We start from the raw sequence: 17,240 nt of genomic DNA, 5'->3' as shown, positions 1-17,240 counted from the left end.
GAAAAAAAAAAACTCGTCTTTAACAACTAAAATATTGTTTCACATACTTTATAGCAAAGTTTACCCATAAAAATGAGTGGCTCAATGCACGAAACAACGAAAGCAGAACACGGGAAAGCAAGAAACTGCTCGACTCACCGCTGGTAGTCGCCGTGCTGGTGGCGGAAGGTCTGGATACCGTCACCACCTCCGCGATATCCGGATCAGAGTCCGCTCTGGTCCGAGAACCTCCCCAGACCGCCACCACATCAGGACTCGACTGTCTCACGGGGCTCGATCGCGCCGGCGCTGCCGCAGCCGCTGTGGATGGGCGTATCCTTACAGGTGACTCATCAGGTCTCGACAGACCTTCTGTCGCCGCCTTCTCCTTCTGAGCCTCACTGGCGCGACGTGCGAACGCTGCCGCGACGGACTGAGCGACCCGACCCCGTCCACTGCCGCCCAGCGGAGCTACTGAGCTAGCGGTGAAGGTAGGGTTCGGCTGAGTTGATGTCGCGGTCGACACTGGCTCCCGTCCCGTGGCTCGCTTGGCGACACCCAGCCGCTCGGCGGACAGCAGGCCAGTCGGCACGGGACTGGACGTGAGTAACGGCCCACTGTCCTCCCCGGGGGCGCCCTTCTCCAGGATTTTCTGTATGTCCGACAGCACCTCCGCCGGGAGAGTTTCCTCCGTATCTCTCCGGGCGGGCGATCCACCGCCTCCGCTACCACCGACAGCAAACCGTTCCTGTTCCATCCGCCGCGCCTGCTGCCCGCGGTGAGTCCGCATCAGCTCGGAAATCAGGTGACGAGAGCGTAACAGGGTCGGGTCGTCCACCGCAGTGCGCAGAGACTCTTTCCCCATCCGCATTAGTCGGCGGATCAGCGTACTGGTCGCACCCGAGGTCGGCGCCGGCCGCGGACGGGAGGAAACTGGCTCCTCCAGCGCCGAGCATTCAGAGTTGGACCGCACCCGCTTGCTGGGGACCGGGAGACGCCACTGGCTGTTCGGAGAGGTCTGCGTGTCGGAAACCCGCCGTTTGCGGCCATGAGCCGGTGATGATACTGTCGCTGCTGACGACATGTCGGCGCTAGGAGAGATGAAAACGACGGCATCTTTATCAGGTTCGGAAGCCACCACGATGGGCTGACTGACTGGCATCTCTGAGGTCCTGCTCGCTGGCTCCTTGGGAGCCGGTTGGGCGGCAGGAAGGGTGGTCTTCTTGGAGGGCGGGGTAGCTTTCGGTTTAGATCGTGGTTTTCTGGGCCGCCGAACGGGCGAGGGCTGGACAGGCGGCTGCGGAGGCGGGGTGGGTGCTCTGGTGGCCGGCTGTGGAGGCGGAGTGCGCGTTCCGCTGGCTGGCTGCTCCGTCCACAGAACACCCACGACAGTGGGGGACTCGGCCCTCGACTCGGCTGGCGAGTTGCGAGACGGAGTGGCGGTCTCAGAGGACGACGTGAGAGCACCGCGCGCTCCGGAGATCGCGTCACCATCCAGCCCTGGCTCGCGTTTGATCCTCACCACTGGCTGAAATTCTGCCGACGTTACACACTCGGCAGCAGATAGCAGCGCCGATGCCCCTCCACGCTGTGTCGCTAAGACACCACCTCTGCCTCTCCTCACAGAGCCCTGATATCGTCTGCGCTTTATGCTCAGCCGTGGCGACGACCTGGACAGTGGGGAAGCCGTGCGAGGGGCGGCCGACGCTGAGCCGCTGGGCACATCCGCCTCGGGAGCACGCGTCGGTGACTCTTCTAACCGAGGAAGTCGCAGAGGCGAGGGGGCGGGCCCCGAGCTATCCGACTCGCCTCCGTCCAGAGCCGGAACGGCCGGAGACGGTACAGAGCTGGTGTGTTTGAGCCGATCTGCCGGCCGCCGGCCGCCGCTCCGGCCCGTCATGGTGACATCCGCCGCATCAAACTCGTCTAATTCATTACTGACGGTGACTGCTGACGATTGAGCCGCGCCGTCGCAGGTGTCGGATGAGGCCCTCGGAGCGCAGTCCACCGCCGTCGCTGCGGACAGCGCACCCGCATCGCTCGCCAAAGGCATCACCAAAGGATCGCCACCAGGCGCGGAGAGAGCATCAGAGGCCTTACACGAGTCCACGTCTTCTGCTTGGTCAGCACAAGGACCATCCCTCGTTTGAATTTCAGATGGAATATCGTCTGAGCTCGCTGCTGAACCAGATTCCTCTCGCGGCTGTTCCGCGTCAACCAGTTCGTCAACGACTTCATCATCTTGCTTTCCATCATCCTCCTCTTCTTCATCGCTCTCTTCCTCGCCGGCGATGGAGATGACCTCCGGCTCCCGCACCTCCTGTTCGATGATCTCCACCTGATCATCGTCTTCCGTCTCTCTGTCCTCACCCTCTTCTGCCGCGCCCCTGGCGCCCAGGCCGCCCGATCCGATCGCCTGCCAGTCAGTCGATGAGAACTCCAGCTCGCCGAGCAGGTTTCGCGACAATCGTGGGCCGGACGCGCCGGCGGCAGACTCCTGTTCGGGAGCGTTCAGCCAGGCGCTGGAAGGGCCGGCTGCAGCCGCTGCCGGCTTGGGCTTCTTCAGCAGCGTCTTGATCTTGTTGGCAGTAGTCTTCATGGCCTTCAGTCTGGTCTCCTCTGCCACTTGCTCTGCAGACTTAACAGGCGCCTTCTTTGTCTTCTTGGTGGCAGGTGTTTTCCCATTTTTCTTTGCGGAATTTCCTGGAGACGCCTTTGGTGCTGCTTGCACCCTGACAGCGGCCTGATGTCTTGCTTTCTGACGTTCGGAGGCCCTGATTAAGATTGCACTTGATGCTTTTTTTGGTGGAGTTGATAATTTCTTCTTCTTCTTCTTGGAGTTGGTGTTGCTTGTAGTGGGCACCTGTTTTTCTCGCCGGTAGAACGGCGCATCCAGTGACTGATGAGGTGGATGATTCTGTGGTGGCTGTGGCGGTCTCAGTTGCCAGTTGGGAGGCTTGTCAGGCATAAATGAACCTGAATCATCACACATGGAATCAGAAGTAAAATCAATGTGTGACTGAATCCCTGGGAAAGGCGGCCTAAAAGGTATTTGCTGGGCCCACATGCTTTGGGGTGGTCTGAAGAACTGGGGCGGTCTCCGTTTTGGCGGTCTCCCGGGGCCGGGACCACGTCGAGCATGACCACGAAACGGAAATTGATATGAAGGCCCTGCAAAACGCTGCCAGCTGCCAGGTCCAGGTCCACGGCCACCTCTCATTTGGTTATTCCATCCAAAGGAGTTGCCGGGCGCAGATGAAGGGCCACCACTTTGTGTTGACTGCAGAGGCCTCCAATGCTGACCTGCAGCTTGATTTTCAGATGACATTGCTGGATGAAGAAACCATGCATTGGATACTTCACACACGCAAGAGCATCAGCATTTATACCATTCTGAAACAAAAACAGAATAGGTACTGTTAGTTGTTAGACGGCAGCAGTCGAGAACCCCAGTAAAAAACACAAGAGCTACTGCATGCATACTTCATTAATTACATGTCTCTGTGCCTGTGAGTCATCCACTTAGATAGGTACGTTAGGTACTTATCCAGACTGGAAAAATAGGTACCTACACGCTATGTCGAATATGTCCCGCGTAGTGGCGGGATTGCGCCGAAAATTTCGGCGGACATCCGGCGTAGCTTCACATGCGCTGAATTTAGCGCATAGCAGCCGCTGAATTTTTCGGTGCATGGCAGCCGCATTATTTTTTCGGCGAATGACAGCCACCAAATATTCCGGGACGCTTGTAAATTTAGCAGCACATTCGACCTGCGGGCGGCTCTGAAAAGGGCTCAGAACGAGACGTCCCCAGCCCCAGTCGTCGCGTGCTCCAGCTCGCGAGCCGCCCGACCTACCCCATCGGTGCGGAGGTATGGAAGACCTTGCTGAACATCGCCAAGCGCCGTGAAGTAATCCAACAGTGGGTTCTTACTTCTTACCACTGTGGGATCGAGGGGAACGAGCGCGCGGACTACCTGGCGAAACAAGCGGGTACCCTGCCCCAGGACACCATGCCTTAGGGCGCCCGCTCGCTGACCCGGGCAGATGCAGATGCAGATGAGTCTTTGGGGGAATAGCCTTTGCATCGGCTCCCCCATAGGTGCCCTATTTGGTTATAGGGGTACTGGGAAAAGGGGCAGTTCATCGTGCGACCTCGCGTCAGTGGCGCGAGTGCTGGCCCGAGTCTTTATTCAAACCGTTCAAACCAATCTTCGGGAGTACTCTGCCGCTCCCCATCCCCGGAGAGGACCGAGAGGACGCCGTTTCGGTGCACCAGATGAGGGCGGGCTACTGGGGCCGCTCGCTCCAGCACCTGCACCGAATCGGCCGTCACCCCTCCGCGGCGTGCCAGCAGTGCCCGGACAAGTGGTGCCCCGCGGCGCTCTGCACCGTATGCCGAGAAGAGGCTGATGTGCTGGAGCACGTACTGCTCTGCTACATGGCCCACGCCGGCGCCAGCCAGCCTCGAACTCCGCCGATTTTTGTGGCCCTGGAATTTCCGGCCCAAGCCCTGTTTCACAGCATAACGCTACAGTGTGTTATGCATATTGTGGTATTGGATAGGGCTGCAGAGTTGGACTCGGTCGGATTTGACAGTTGTGACTGGAGTCTAGTCAGAGTCAATTTTGGAAACCAGAGCCAGAGTCAGAGTCAATGTCACCAAAAATCCATCAACTCTGCAGCCCTGCCAGGTCCCCAGAGTCAGGGATGGAGTAGTTGGAGTCAATAGTTCTACCTGGATTTGGAGTTGGTTTTTGAAAGCAGGAATCAGAGTCAAACTGAGTCACCAAAATCCATCAACTCTGCAGCCCTAGAGCTGTGTTTCCAAGGAAACATCAACAAATTCAGATGCTCTAGCATGGGGGATCTAACATGAATGCATTTTGCATAAGTCACTTGATTTGGGTGCTGGTCGATTAGTTGGTTTGGGCTAAGCACCATATCCAGTGGACCAAGGTGCTGACCGGAACCCTCTTGCTGTTCCAAGTGGTCAGGCATCTGCAATGCCACATGCATTGCCCAGGAATTGAGCCCGGACGGCTGAATCTAGAGGCAAGGAGCTTACCCCTAGTTAGACTAGACCAGAATGCTCTCCAAATTTGGGCTGAATAAGGCACCCAGCTTTTGGTACAAATCATGCCCCTATTTCAGCACGAAATCTCTTGCGCCACATTTTGATGCATGACGGTCTCACAGGCATCCGCTGTAGTGTATGGATGTTTTCCAGCCTGGCGTTAGAATGCAAGGCCCTATATCATATATAATAGGGCCATATATAATATTGGAATTAAATCTTATCCGCCACCATCTGCATTCTGCACAGTGCACACTGCACACCCAATGCTAAACGTAAAACCACTCCACCACTATAATCTGACTTCCAAGACTAAACTCATGCTCCTCAAACTCCTGCCAGATCCCAGTTCAAGTTCAAGTTTGATTTTTTTTAGTGGTTTGTTTCGCTCAAGCGTACGTTCGACATACGGAACATGAGGGATAATTATCTGGGATCAATGGTGATAATTTGGTATTGCAGGGACTATCGATGCAATTATACTCTGTCCGTTTCAAGCTTGCAGCCGAAGTGCCCTGCTGAAAGCAGTGCGTGATTTCTGTATATACAGCTCTTACATTTTAAGACGCAAGTTCTGGAGCGGAGCGATCTGCCAAAGAAACTCCTACTGCAAGCTTGATATGGAACAGACTAGTCATATTTTTAGATTGTTTTTGCTTCAGTAATAACTCTTTTACTCGTTGGCATGTCCACGGTGTCAGCCTAAAACACCGAATGATCCCGGAAAATTGATTTTCCGGATGCCGAACCCACGCCACGCTAAATTTATCGAAGTTTGTTCTAAGATGAGATTCCTGCAGAGTGCAGGTACACAGATATTGTCCCAATGCTCCTGATCCTCTATGTTCGCCCCAATACAAATACCAACACTGCTTCTCCACAGCACGGTACATAACAACTCTGCACGAAATCGAGGAGATGTTTGTGTATGTTCCAAATGTTTGTCCTACCATGCTTAGCTTTTCATGACATATATGACGCAGCTGCTACAAATGCTTTGCAAAGAAGTATCTTTTTTATCCAATAAAATGACGTATAATTAATAATTTTGTAGTTTTGTTACAAATTTGCTTTATTTTAATGTGAAAAATAACAAAAATAATATAAACAATTAATTTATATGATATTTAAAAATGAATGTTGCTAATAAATTCCAAAATAGGTAAAAAGTCGTCAATTCTTTTTTAACCAGAGCCTGTTTGTGTAATATCCTGATATCTCAATATGCGAACCTTGCACTGGCCCTGTGTCTGTGCGTAATGTGTTTGTGTGTTATGTGTTTTAGGGCCTTGGTGTGTTTTGTGTCGTTTGTGTGTGTGATGCTGTCGGTGTTGGTTGATTTGATGCTTTACCAGCATTTCCTGGACTGAAAATAAGCATTGTCAGTGATATTATCAGGCAGATTGCACCGAAGTGTCTGGTGTAACTCCGTGCCCAAACTCTGTGCGTAGAAGTTTGGCTGGCGCACCGATGCATGAATAAAGTGTGGCTCAAATGGATCATTTAAGAAATTTTGGCCCAAGATGACAAGACCTAACCAGCTCTGTTCGCACCCCGTTTATTTATCAGCAGGCTGCGACCATGCTGCTGCTTCTTGGCTCCTCATTGGTCGAATTCAAGTGGTCTATTCGTTAGACCAGTGAGAGGCCAAGCCGCGCCAGCAATAGCTTCCTTATATGGGGAAAACCGACAGCACGCTGATATAAAAACGGCGAGCGAACAGGGCCCTGGGCTAACCAAAACTTCACTCACCAGTCACCATACTCTACATTCAAAACATAAATCACTAACCAGTGTCTATGATGTAATAACCCAACCGTGTGAACCCACCCGTCCTGACTCTGAGTCCCCCATACTGCAAAGTATGGCTTGCAAGTTGCAGGTCAATGAGGTGCACTGGCTCAATCTCAAAATCTGTGCCAGCTATTCAAACAGCCAGAAAATCTCCACAAAAGCAGGCTTAGAGTCCAACAAATTATGCAGTTCAATGTTAAATGTCAACTGTGCCCTTCAAAGCCAGATGAAGCCTTTCCTATTCAGCTGACTTCAAGTGGCTTTTGCTGTGCTCACTAGGCACTAACTGCTCACAATCCCCAAGTTTCACACGCTAAGCATCGGATCAACCCGAGCCCAAGCTCTCACCACCAGGAGTTCAATGCTCTTTCAACTGAGCTCAAGCTTGGCTCAAGCTAGTTGAAAGAGCATTGGGATAGGTGAAGCTCAGATGGTGGTTGGATAGGCCGACATAACTTAGCGTTTTCATTGTAGTTAATTGGATCACAGATGGGAAATGTGACCCAACCCAGATGGTAGATTTGGTGGAATTATTTCAGCTTATAACATAGGAATTTGAGTAAGTGAAGCAAAGTTCTTGAAGTGATTTTCCACATGATTCTCCTAACTTCCTGCCACCAAGTTGCATTACAAAATGGTTGTCTCAGCCACTAATGACACCACAAGCTACTGAAAATACTTTGTTGATTGTCTGACCTCTGAATATGTTCCAGGCACTTTAAAAGTTATTTCTGATTTCACTTCTTGGTCTTCTGGTGGTTGCAATTAATCCATCCAAAATGCTTGAAGACACTGTGAATGAGGAGACTGACAGCATGAAGGAAGTTCCTTTGAAGGTAGAGTTATAACTTCTTATGACATTTTTTAACTGTTGGAATATGTATGGTATGGGTAATTAAAGTTCTGTATGGAATTGAGGTATGATACTGATGGGCGATGGCAACACCTTGTATCATTGTTACAGTTGCATTGAAGCTTAGGTCTAAAACAACTCAGTAATTTTCTAGACTGACATAGGCTTTATTTCTGAGATGAATTGCTATCAGCACCCTTGTTGCCCGTTCCATGCTATTTATTTGCGTCTTTTGACTGACACACTGGTGTCGTTGCTGTGGCAGACTCGGTCTGAGACGGTGGACCTGAATGACGCCGATCTGGTGGTCGACATCTCTGACGCCCTGAGCGAGCGTGACAAGGTCAAGTTCACCGTCCACACGAGGGTGAGTCAGAGTCAGAAGGCGCTGGAACTTCACCCCGCACTGTCGATGGGAGGTCGAACTGTGAACTGGAGTGGTATGTGCGTGTGAGGGAAGGCTTGTAATCTGGTCGCTGAGGTGATTAGAGGCCGCTGTTGTTCTGCGGGGAACGAGTTTCTCGAATTGTAACTTATAGGTATGAGAAATCGGGCTTCGCAGCCGGTTGTCCCCATCAGTGGTGTGGTGCTGTGCTGTAGGAAAAATGTTGGATTTCTCAAAGGACAAATGCTCATTGTCATTGTCAGTTCATCGCCGGCGATAAGGTTTGGTTCCGATGGAAATGGCTTACGGTTTGAGCGTTTGGTCAGTGGGCCCTTCTTATCACTGCTTATCTGGGCAAGCCATAACGTTCACTTTTAAGACTTAAGTTCTGGCTTCTCCTCTCTTTCTCCCGGTCCACCAGAGCCTGGATGTATTTTGGATATAATTTGACATCAGCAATGCCAGTGTCCCAAAATTTTATTTTTGCTTGGGTGTCAGAGGGGAAAATTGCTGACCAAAAAAAGGACGAGAGTGAAAAATTGTCGGTCAGGTAAGGCCCAAAAAGAGCGGGAAAATGATCAAAAACATTAATCTATCTACAATTTGCTCCTTCTCGGTGGAATTGGGAGTGGAAAATTGGGCTGGAAAACTGGAGGTGAGAGTGGAAATGATTTCCATTTGGATGTCGCTTCCCACCCACATCTACAAATTTTGGGACACTGAGCAATGCCCTCAAATCGCGTAACTAATTAAATGCATTGTTTCAACGGATTTTCTTAGGTAGGTACTGGTCAGCGTGCCACAGCTCCACATTAAACAGTCGCTTGTGATGTGACGAGTCATACGTTTTCAGACGACACTGCCGTGTTTTGCCAAGCCGGAGTTCTCTGTAGTGCGGCTACATGAGGAGTTCATATGGCTTCACCACAGCCTCGAGGAAAACGAACGCTACTCGGGCTTCATCGTGAGTATAACGGTCCTCGGCCCCATATACATAGGTCTAAAAGATATGTAATATACGATCCCGTGACTCGGCATAGCTGCTGGTTACAAATGATTGGCGTGATACCCAGCTGATTCCATATTCCATAATTCCATGAGAGCTGAATCATTCACCCAATTGCTCTTTGTCACCGTTATTTATGTTAAGTTGTATGTTTTAACACTGTAGCGCAGAGGTATAGCTGGAGCAACCGCTTTAATTCCCCTTGCCGTGTCACGGCGTTCCTTCGTATTCGTTCTCTCACGCGCCTCTTACACACACTCTGCTCACCGCCGCTGCTCGCCGGCTGACACTCGCCCCGTCTCGTGCGCCCAGATCCCCCCGGCGCCGCCCCGTCCCGACTTTGACGCCTCCCGAGAGAAGCTGCAGAAACTGGGCGAGGGCGAGGGTAACATGACCAAGGAGGAGTTCAACAAGATGAAGCAGGAATTGGAACAGTGAGTCGGGTGGACTTTATGCAGAAGAAAAGCGCGTGTGATAACGAGAGGGCTGAGGCTGTGAGGGTGGTGGGGGTTATTTTTCATACACACTACAGCCATGACTTAGGCCAAGAAAGTTATTAGTTAATCAAGATAAGTCACAATCTGTTGTATTTGATTCGTACATTTGCTGGTCTGGCTGGAGTTGAATTTGAAATAAAATTTGAATGTATTTAACGATTCGAACTTCTCCATGTTTTAATGTGATCCTGTCACCAATTCAGCATGTAATGATGTAACCAACAGGGAGTACCTGGCTACCTTCAAGAAGACCGTGGCCATGCACGAGACGTTTTTGACGCGGCTGGCGAACCACAACGTGTTCAGGGATGAGCACAACTTCAAGGTCTTCTTGGAGTATGACCAAGATGTAAGTTCTCGAACCGTCTAGCCTTCAACACTCAACTCACTTTCTGGTATGGCATGCAGTTGTTCCTACTTATAATATTCGTCCTTGGTGCGAACATTCTGGATATTTATTTTTTCACGCACCTGTTTTATAGCAGATGGGGCATTCGACGATAGATCGACCAAAAATAAATAAAATTTACACCCTCATATTTTATTTTTTGCTTAAAATTGGTCTAATGGGTTGTGATGGGCGGGGAACCCAGCTGTGGCAAGGATTTTTTTCTTCGAACAACGGTTTCCGAGATATAGCCTCGGGCAGTTCCTGGAGGTCACACTGCAACCCTATGTTTGGCGGCTTATAACTCAGAAACTATTTCCGTTCCGTTCCGTTCCGTTTATTGATTATAATTTGGGATCACACATTGAACAATTCATAATTTATGGCACTGTCAAACGGGATTGGTCGGAAAGGATTCACATGTTAGTTTTGTTAGAATACGGACAGTTAGTGTTAAAGGTTATATTGGGGAGTTTGACAGTGCCTAACCAGACGGTAGCACAAAGACGAGATCAAAAAGACGAGTCAGCGGTCATTCCAGAGAGCGGCGACCCAGCACCGCCGCCGAGCGCAGCGGCCATCCGGCACCCGGCGCCAAGCACCAGCCGGGCCTTGGTCGATGGGGATGGTGCCCGGAGAGCGGCGACTCAGTATCGCCGTCCAGCACACAGTCATCGGGCGTTCGACGCCGTCATCCCGCCGGTCCAAGGTCGGCAGTAGCGCCACAGAGGTGGCGCCTGCTCCACCAGTGGCGCTCGTCCCACCAGTGGCGCCACCCCATGGCAGCATGAAGATGTAGCCCGTTGTCAAGTCAGGAGAGGGGGCACCGCTGCCGCTCACCGCAGCGGTCGCAAGGTGCCGGTCATTATACATCCAACGGGCCGCGGCCGAGAATGAAGTCTAGTCGGCTGCCCCGTAGTCATGTCCAACAAGCTCACTGGGACTTCGACAGTTCGAGAGCGGCGACTCAGTATCGCCGCTCAGCGCAGCATTCATCAGGCGCTCGACGCCGTTAGCCAGCCGGTCGGCTGTACCGCCTCAGAGATGGCGCCTGCTCCACCAGTGGCGCTCGTCCGACCAGTGGCGCCACCCCATGGCAGCATGAAGATGTAGCCCGTTGTCAAGTCAGGAGAGGGGGCACCGCTGCCGGTCACCGCAGCGGTCGCAAGGTGCCGGTCATCGCACATCCAACGGGCCGCGGCCGAGGATGTAGTCTAGTCGGCTGCCCCGTAGTCATGTCCAACAAGCTCAGTGGGACTTCGACAGTTCGAGAGCGGCGACTCAGTATCGACGCTCAGCGCAGCATTCATCAGGCGCTCGACGCCGTTAGCCAGCCGGTCGGCTGTACCGCCTCAGAGATGGCGCCTGCTCCACCAGTGGCGCTCGTCCCACCAGTGGCGCCACCCCATGGCAGCACGAAGATGTAGTCCGTTGTCAAGTCAGGAGAGGGGGCACCGCTGCCGGTCACCGCAGCGGTCGCAAGGTGCCGGTCGTCGCACATCCAACGGGCCGCGTCCCGAGAATGAAGCCATCGGGCTGCAACCGTGGGTAGCCGCCCTGTGCGCCACAAGGACGGCATCTCCTCAGGGAGCGGAAGCAACAGCCGCCATCCGTCGCAGGCCGCAGCAGCCCCCAGCAGCATGGCACCGGGCTTCGACCGGACCCTGTCCAGCCGTGTAGCTCAGCTGTAGGGGCAGATGGTCGGAGAGGAACGTTAGGCCGGGGTCAATCACATTATCGTTCAGGGGTCGGGAACGTAGGCAGGTACAAACTGGTACGATGCTGGGGTATTTAAAGAATTGGAAAGAAAACTTGAGTAGCGTAGTGTTGAATGGCCATTGTAAATCTGTATATGAATTCATGTATGAATAAATATGTATACCTATATCGATGAACTAACAATACATACATGCTAAACGGAGTACAATGCTAATCCCGTTTATGATTAACACTAGACATAATGTGTTTGGCTAAGTGCAGCGGGATATAGGTTGTTTAACTTCCTGAGGTCCCGCTGCACGCCAATAAGTCAAGGAAGCAACGGATGTGGTGGTGGTGGATCAGAACTATCAGGGAAAAAAGTAAATATGGAAAAAAAGGTAAATAGAAAGAAGACAAGAGCAAGTAATACAGCTGAGTTATTGGAAAATCTAATAGTCATCAATGAAGATATGCATAAGACATTTCTTAAAAAGGGATTTGCTGGAGGGGATATCACGAAGGTTAGGTATACGCGAGGCAATTACTTGGTTCCAGATTACTGGTGCTCTACAAAATGGTGAAAATAAACGATAATTGCGTAACCGATAATTAGGCACCCCATCCCCGTTGTCCGTAGAGACCAGCTCATTGAAGTGCCTGGGATTACGAACTGGACGAGAATGATTACTTATGTACAAGGAGAACCTAACCGAAATAGCATCAGGTAACCGGTCAAAGAGGAAGTCATGTAAAACAAGAAGCAGCTGTTTGTTTAAGACATCACAAAGCTTAAGAAGTTTAAGTTCACGGAAGAGTGGAGAGGTATGGGACAGGCGACTCACACCAGCTATGAGCCTGATCGCTCGCTTTTGCGCAGTGATGATAGGAATTAGGTTACATTCATAATTCGAGCCCCATACAATCAGGCAATAACTAAGGTAGGGAAGGACAAGGGAGTTATACAAGAGGATCATGAGTCTCTTATTAAGGAGATATTTGGCTCGGCCCATTATGCCAATATTTCTACTAATGACGCAAGATACTTTACTAATGTGAGACTTGAATTTAAGATTTTCATCTACTAGGATACCCAAATACTTTACTGTAGAGGCTCGCATTAAGTTAACACCTTTAGCAGGTATGGAAAGGCCTTCCATCTCATTACTACTAGGGGAGTAAAGCTGGTAAACTGTTTTGGAGGTCGAAAGAGACAACCGATTTGCGTGGAGCCACATAAGTACTCTTGGAAACGACCGTGAAACTGAACGTTGGAGCTCAGCACGCGATTTTGCAGAGTAGAGGATGGCTGTATCGTCGGCGAACAAAAGAAATTTGGCTTCATCACATACTTTAGGAAGGTCGTTTATATAGAGAAGGAATAAGATTGGCCCCAAGATTGAGCCCTGGGGCACACCACACGTAACGTCAATAGTACGCGAAATAGTATCATTAAATTTTAGACATTGCTTTCTACCAGTAAGATAAGATGAAAAAAGAGACAGGGCATTACCCGTAGTGCCATATTTTGACAGCTTTTTAAGAAGAATATTCGTATTTACTGTATCAAAGGCACGAGCCAAATCAAGGTAGATACCCACAGTGGAGTGGCCAGCAACAAGTTTGGCAGTAATAATATCGTGCAAAAGGCAAATGGGCATATACGTTGAGTGATTGGCTCTAAATCCAAATTGTTGCCCAAAAAGTATGTTATGTTCAGTGATAAAACTAAGGAGTTGAAAATGTATCACTGATTCAAGAACTTTAGAAATGGCAGGTAACACTGAGATAGGCCTATAATTCGAAAATAACGATTGCGAGCCTGATTTATATATTGGAGTAATCAGAGCAGTTTTCAGCACAGCTGGAAATTTGCTCTTAGTGATGCAGGTGTTAACTAAATGAGTTACGTGTGGAACAATCACTGGGATCAGATGTTTTAAAAGTTTACTGTTGATGCCGTCCAAGCCAGCACCAGAATCCTTTAGCCCTTCAACAATGTTTAAAACAACTGCTTGGTTAACTGGCTGAAAAGCTAATTCATTTGGAACCGCAACATCATTCAGGTATGTTAGAGGATCAACCGTGCAGGGGCCAAGAGCTGCATCCAAAGTTGGGGCTACTTGAGCGTAATAGTCGTTAAACATGCATGCCAGCCTATCAGGCGCTGTGACTGTACCGCTTTCAGTCTCGAATCTGCTGGGCAGATCCCTTTGCGTTTTTCGTTTATTAATAGCCTCTAGCAAATCAGCCCAGAGCCTCTTGGGATTGCCAGCATTCTTTTCAAATTGTGAACGGTAGTAATTTTGTTTGGCATGTCTCAAAGTAAGTCTCAGAGCATTACGGTACTTCTTGTACTTATTCAGTTTATCATTGGAGCGATCCTTTAGAAATGCCTTCAGAAGAGCGCTCCTCGTGTTCATAGAGCGTAGGAGCCCTGGTGTTACCCAGGGTTGTACGGGGATGCTTTTCCTGGAGGTTTTGATTGAGGAGAGTTCTGAGACTTTGGTCTGTATTACAGATATTAGCTTACTAGCACAGTCGTCTGGATCGTCCAGTTCCAAAAAGCCCTCCAGACTGTTGAGAACATTTACTTTGAGTTCATCAATTCGATTATAGTTAAATTTAGGTCTGGATGCAGCTCCTTTGACAGTTGGGCTTTGTTTGACCAGGTCGGTAGTGCAGCAAACAGCTTGATGGTCAGCAATCCCCGCACAGATAGCCCCACTAAATGTGATGGCATCTAGGACATTTGTGAAAATATTATCAATGAGAGTTGCTGGGAAGGGTGGAGTGGTTGATATTCTCGTAGGAACAGTGATAGTAGGATAAAAGCCATGAGAGCTCATACAATCTAAAAATTGCTTAGAATCATGATTATCATTGTATTTGAATAGATTCACATTAAAGTCTCCACCCCAAAAGCATGGCTTCTTCAGTTGAACTACTTTATCAAGGGTATCTTCAAGAAATGGCATCAAAAGGGAAAGTGGGTATGACGGTGACCTATAGAGTACACACAACAAATGGGACTCCATGTGGAAAAGTAATAAGAATGCTAATACATTGAAACTCAGTTTGGCATACAGACATCTCATCGATCACTGCACAGTATGGAAAGATTTCACTCTTGATATACATGGCACAGCCCTTGCCAGTGACATTATCAGTGGGTATGGAGTGGATCATTTCATACCCATCAACCCTGTAACAGTCAGTGATGTCAGGTTTAAGCCAAGTTTCAGAGATCAACAGTATATCGACTTTAATATTTTGCTTGGAAACAAAAGCAACAATAAAATCAAAGTTTTGGTGGAGTGAGCGAGCATTAATGTGAACCATTGATAAGTCCGTTTTGTCTAGCACATGGGACATGGATGAGGGCAGGATTGTTTTGCATTTAGAGGAAACAGATTGTAAATGGGGTATACTTATAGGAATATTGTGTAGGATAGGAGAGTCATCAGGAACAAGTTTGGGAAACCCATCCTCAAGGATTACATGGTAGGTTCCATTGTAGGAAATGGTAGAAGACTAGAGAGTACTATTCGTAGAGAAGATTACAGATGCCAATCAGTAAACACAAATGATTGAAGAAAAAAAAAAACAATTACCTAAATCTGGAACTGAAATAATAATATATAATAAATAAATAAACTGAGGGGTTTCAGCAACCACAATCAGAGACAGGATACACTACTTAAGAAAACAAGTTCAGGTACTCGGGGTACATGCAGTGGGGTTGGTGAACCCGAAGCAAAGGAAATCAATCAGTTTCGTGACCAGCTAGCCTCAATCAGGACTACTGATCTGGTGGGACAGGACCAATGGGCAGCCCAACCTCAGAATCTGTGGCAGCAGCTGCAGACGCTGCCTGCGATGGCATACCAGGGGTGGCACGTGGCTCTGACGGTTGGGAGTCAGTGGGTGCAGAAGCTACAGGTGCATATTGGTTTTCTATGGTGAAAACTTTATATGGTTCAACTTGCAATCAACCAACAAACGTTTTGGCTATCTCGGATTTTCGATTTTTGAAAATTTTGATCACGTGACATCTTGAGTCTTGACCTTTTTTTCGAAGAGTGACCTTGATATTATCCCAACTGAAAGTCGCAATTTTGTCTGATGACGATTAAAGCCTTATCAATTGTCATTCATATGCGATAATAAAAAAGTGGCTTTCGGCCTGCGTTGACCTCAGGTCAGGTCATTTTTATGACCTTCCCATTATTACGAGCGGGAGCGACAGCGAGATCTCGAGAACAAAGCAAGATAGCGACAAGTGGTAAACGGCACAAAGTACACATGGATAAGGTCTACAATTTTTACTCAGGTCATTTTCAGGTCGGGTCAAAGATGACGTCATAGGGGTAAAAAGAAAGTCTAAATGGCGGCACTACATATATATGAAGTTTTTCTCGAATAACTTTCAAAGTATCCCAGCTAGGAACAAATTAATAGCACCATCGTGATCCTCTCGTCGATCCGCATCGAAACATGTGTATGTTGACCTCGAAATGTCAAGGTCAAAAGTTGACCTTAGGTCACGTGACCTTAAGGTCACCATATATATCATTCGATGGGCCTTGACGAGCTGAACACAATGAGCTTATCCGCACGGCTGTATCTCAAACCTGTAAGGAGTTATTAGCAAAAAAACATTTGGTGACTTTTAATGACGTCACATGACCCAAGAGCAACGTCACAATTGACCAAGAGCAAAAAAGGTCTCAAGGTAGTCAAAGTTAGTCGTATATGAAGTCACTCATGGTATATTAGGCAATTCCGACGCGTTTTAGTGTAAAAACAAGGGAGCTGATTTTTTTCCCAATTGACTTATAATGGGGTGGTCAAGAAATTGACCTGATCTTAGGTCATCGGTATTGAAATTCAAAATGAACTGGCGCTAGGCGAAAGCAAACACAATGGTGCCTGTTTCACGTCTCTTTCTTTATTAGATCAAAAGGTACAGCCAAAACTATTTTGACTTCCTTTTTACCCCTGTGACGTCATCTTTAACCTGACCTGAAAATGACCTCCGTAAAAATTGTAGACCTTATCCGTGTGAATCCTGTACCGTTTACCGCTTGTCGCTATCTTGCCTTATTCTCGAGATCTCGCGTCGCTCCCGCTCGTAATAATGGACAGGTCATAAAAATGACCTGACCTGAGGTCAACGCAGGGCGAAAGCCACTTTTTTATTTTCGCATATGAATGACAATTGATAAGGCTTTAATCGTCATCAGACATAATTGTGACTTTCAGTTGGGAAAATATCAAGATCACTCTTCGAAAAAAAGGTCAAGATGTCACGTGATCAAAATTTTCAAAAATCGAAAATCCGAGATAGCCAAAACGTTTGTTGGTTGATTGCGAGTTGAACCATATAAAGTTTTTACCATAGAAAACCAATAGTTTCTGAGTTATAAGCCGCCAAACATAGGGTTGCAGCGTGACCTCCAGGAATTGCCTGAGGCTATATCTCGGAAACCGTTGTTCGAAGAAAAAAATCCTTGGCACAGCTGGCTTCCCCGCCCATCACAACCCATTAGACCAATTTTAA

At 48.8% G+C, this 17,240-nt stretch overlaps 2 protein-coding genes and 1 long non-coding RNA gene across 16 annotated transcripts in view; 1 reads left to right on the top strand and 2 right to left on the bottom strand.

The window, feature by feature from the left end:
• LOC122380828 (serine/arginine repetitive matrix protein 2-like) overlaps positions 1 to 6,009 on the bottom strand; it is a 32,114-nt gene extending 26,105 nt beyond the window's left edge. Inside the window, exons 1-2 of one of the 2 annotated variants that reach the window (XM_043364325.1) lie at positions 5,925 to 6,009; positions 139 to 3,372 (exon numbers count right to left, since the gene is read on the bottom strand). In XM_043364325.1, coding sequence (XP_043220260.1) covers positions 139 to 3,307 — 3,169 coding nt within the window. In that variant the 5' untranslated portion in view covers positions 3,308 to 3,372; positions 5,925 to 6,009. Of the gene's footprint in view, positions 1 to 138; positions 3,373 to 5,867; positions 5,898 to 5,924 lie in introns of those variants that run through there. The other variant, XM_043364326.1, reaches the window with a different exon arrangement.
• Positions 6,010 to 6,309: 300 nt separating this feature from the next.
• LOC122380826 (sorting nexin-6-like) overlaps positions 6,310 to 17,240 on the top strand; it is a 41,747-nt gene continuing 30,816 nt past the window's right edge. The window contains exons 1-6 of one of the 11 annotated variants that reach the window (XM_043364321.1): positions 6,310 to 6,348; positions 7,564 to 7,686; positions 7,969 to 8,070; positions 8,942 to 9,052; positions 9,407 to 9,528; positions 9,817 to 9,940. In XM_043364321.1, the coding sequence (XP_043220256.1) occupies positions 7,630 to 7,686; positions 7,969 to 8,070; positions 8,942 to 9,052; positions 9,407 to 9,528; positions 9,817 to 9,940 (516 nt within the window). In that variant the 5' untranslated portion in view covers positions 6,310 to 6,348; positions 7,564 to 7,629. Of the gene's footprint in view, positions 6,500 to 6,520; positions 6,540 to 7,277; positions 7,410 to 7,563; positions 7,687 to 7,965; positions 8,071 to 8,941; positions 9,053 to 9,406; positions 9,529 to 9,816; positions 9,941 to 17,240 lie in introns of those variants that run through there. The other 10 variants (XM_043364323.1, XM_043364320.1, XM_043364318.1 and 7 more) reach the window with 10 other exon arrangements.
• Positions 10,301 to 15,616, bottom strand: LOC122380827. Of its 3 annotated transcripts, none has more exons than XR_006256394.1 (2): positions 15,292 to 15,616; positions 10,301 to 11,664 (listed from the first exon to the last, which is right to left on the bottom strand). It is a non-coding gene; the product is annotated as an uncharacterized LOC122380827 (long non-coding RNA). The 3 variants fall into 3 exon arrangements; XR_006256395.1 differs by lacking the exon at positions 15,292 to 15,616 and adding an exon at positions 14,769 to 14,819; XR_006256393.1 differs by lacking the exon at positions 15,292 to 15,616 and adding an exon at positions 13,030 to 13,172.

The sequence above is a fragment of the Amphibalanus amphitrite genome, unplaced genomic scaffold, assembly GCF_019059575.1.
Source record: "Amphibalanus amphitrite isolate SeventyFive unplaced genomic scaffold, NRLGWU_Aamphi_draft 000107F_arrow, whole genome shotgun sequence".
Classification (NCBI taxonomy): domain Eukaryota; kingdom Metazoa; phylum Arthropoda; class Thecostraca; order Balanomorpha; family Balanidae; genus Amphibalanus; species Amphibalanus amphitrite.
Note: the sequence above shows the minus strand (reverse complement) of the source record. Positions and strands in the feature narration are given on the sequence as shown.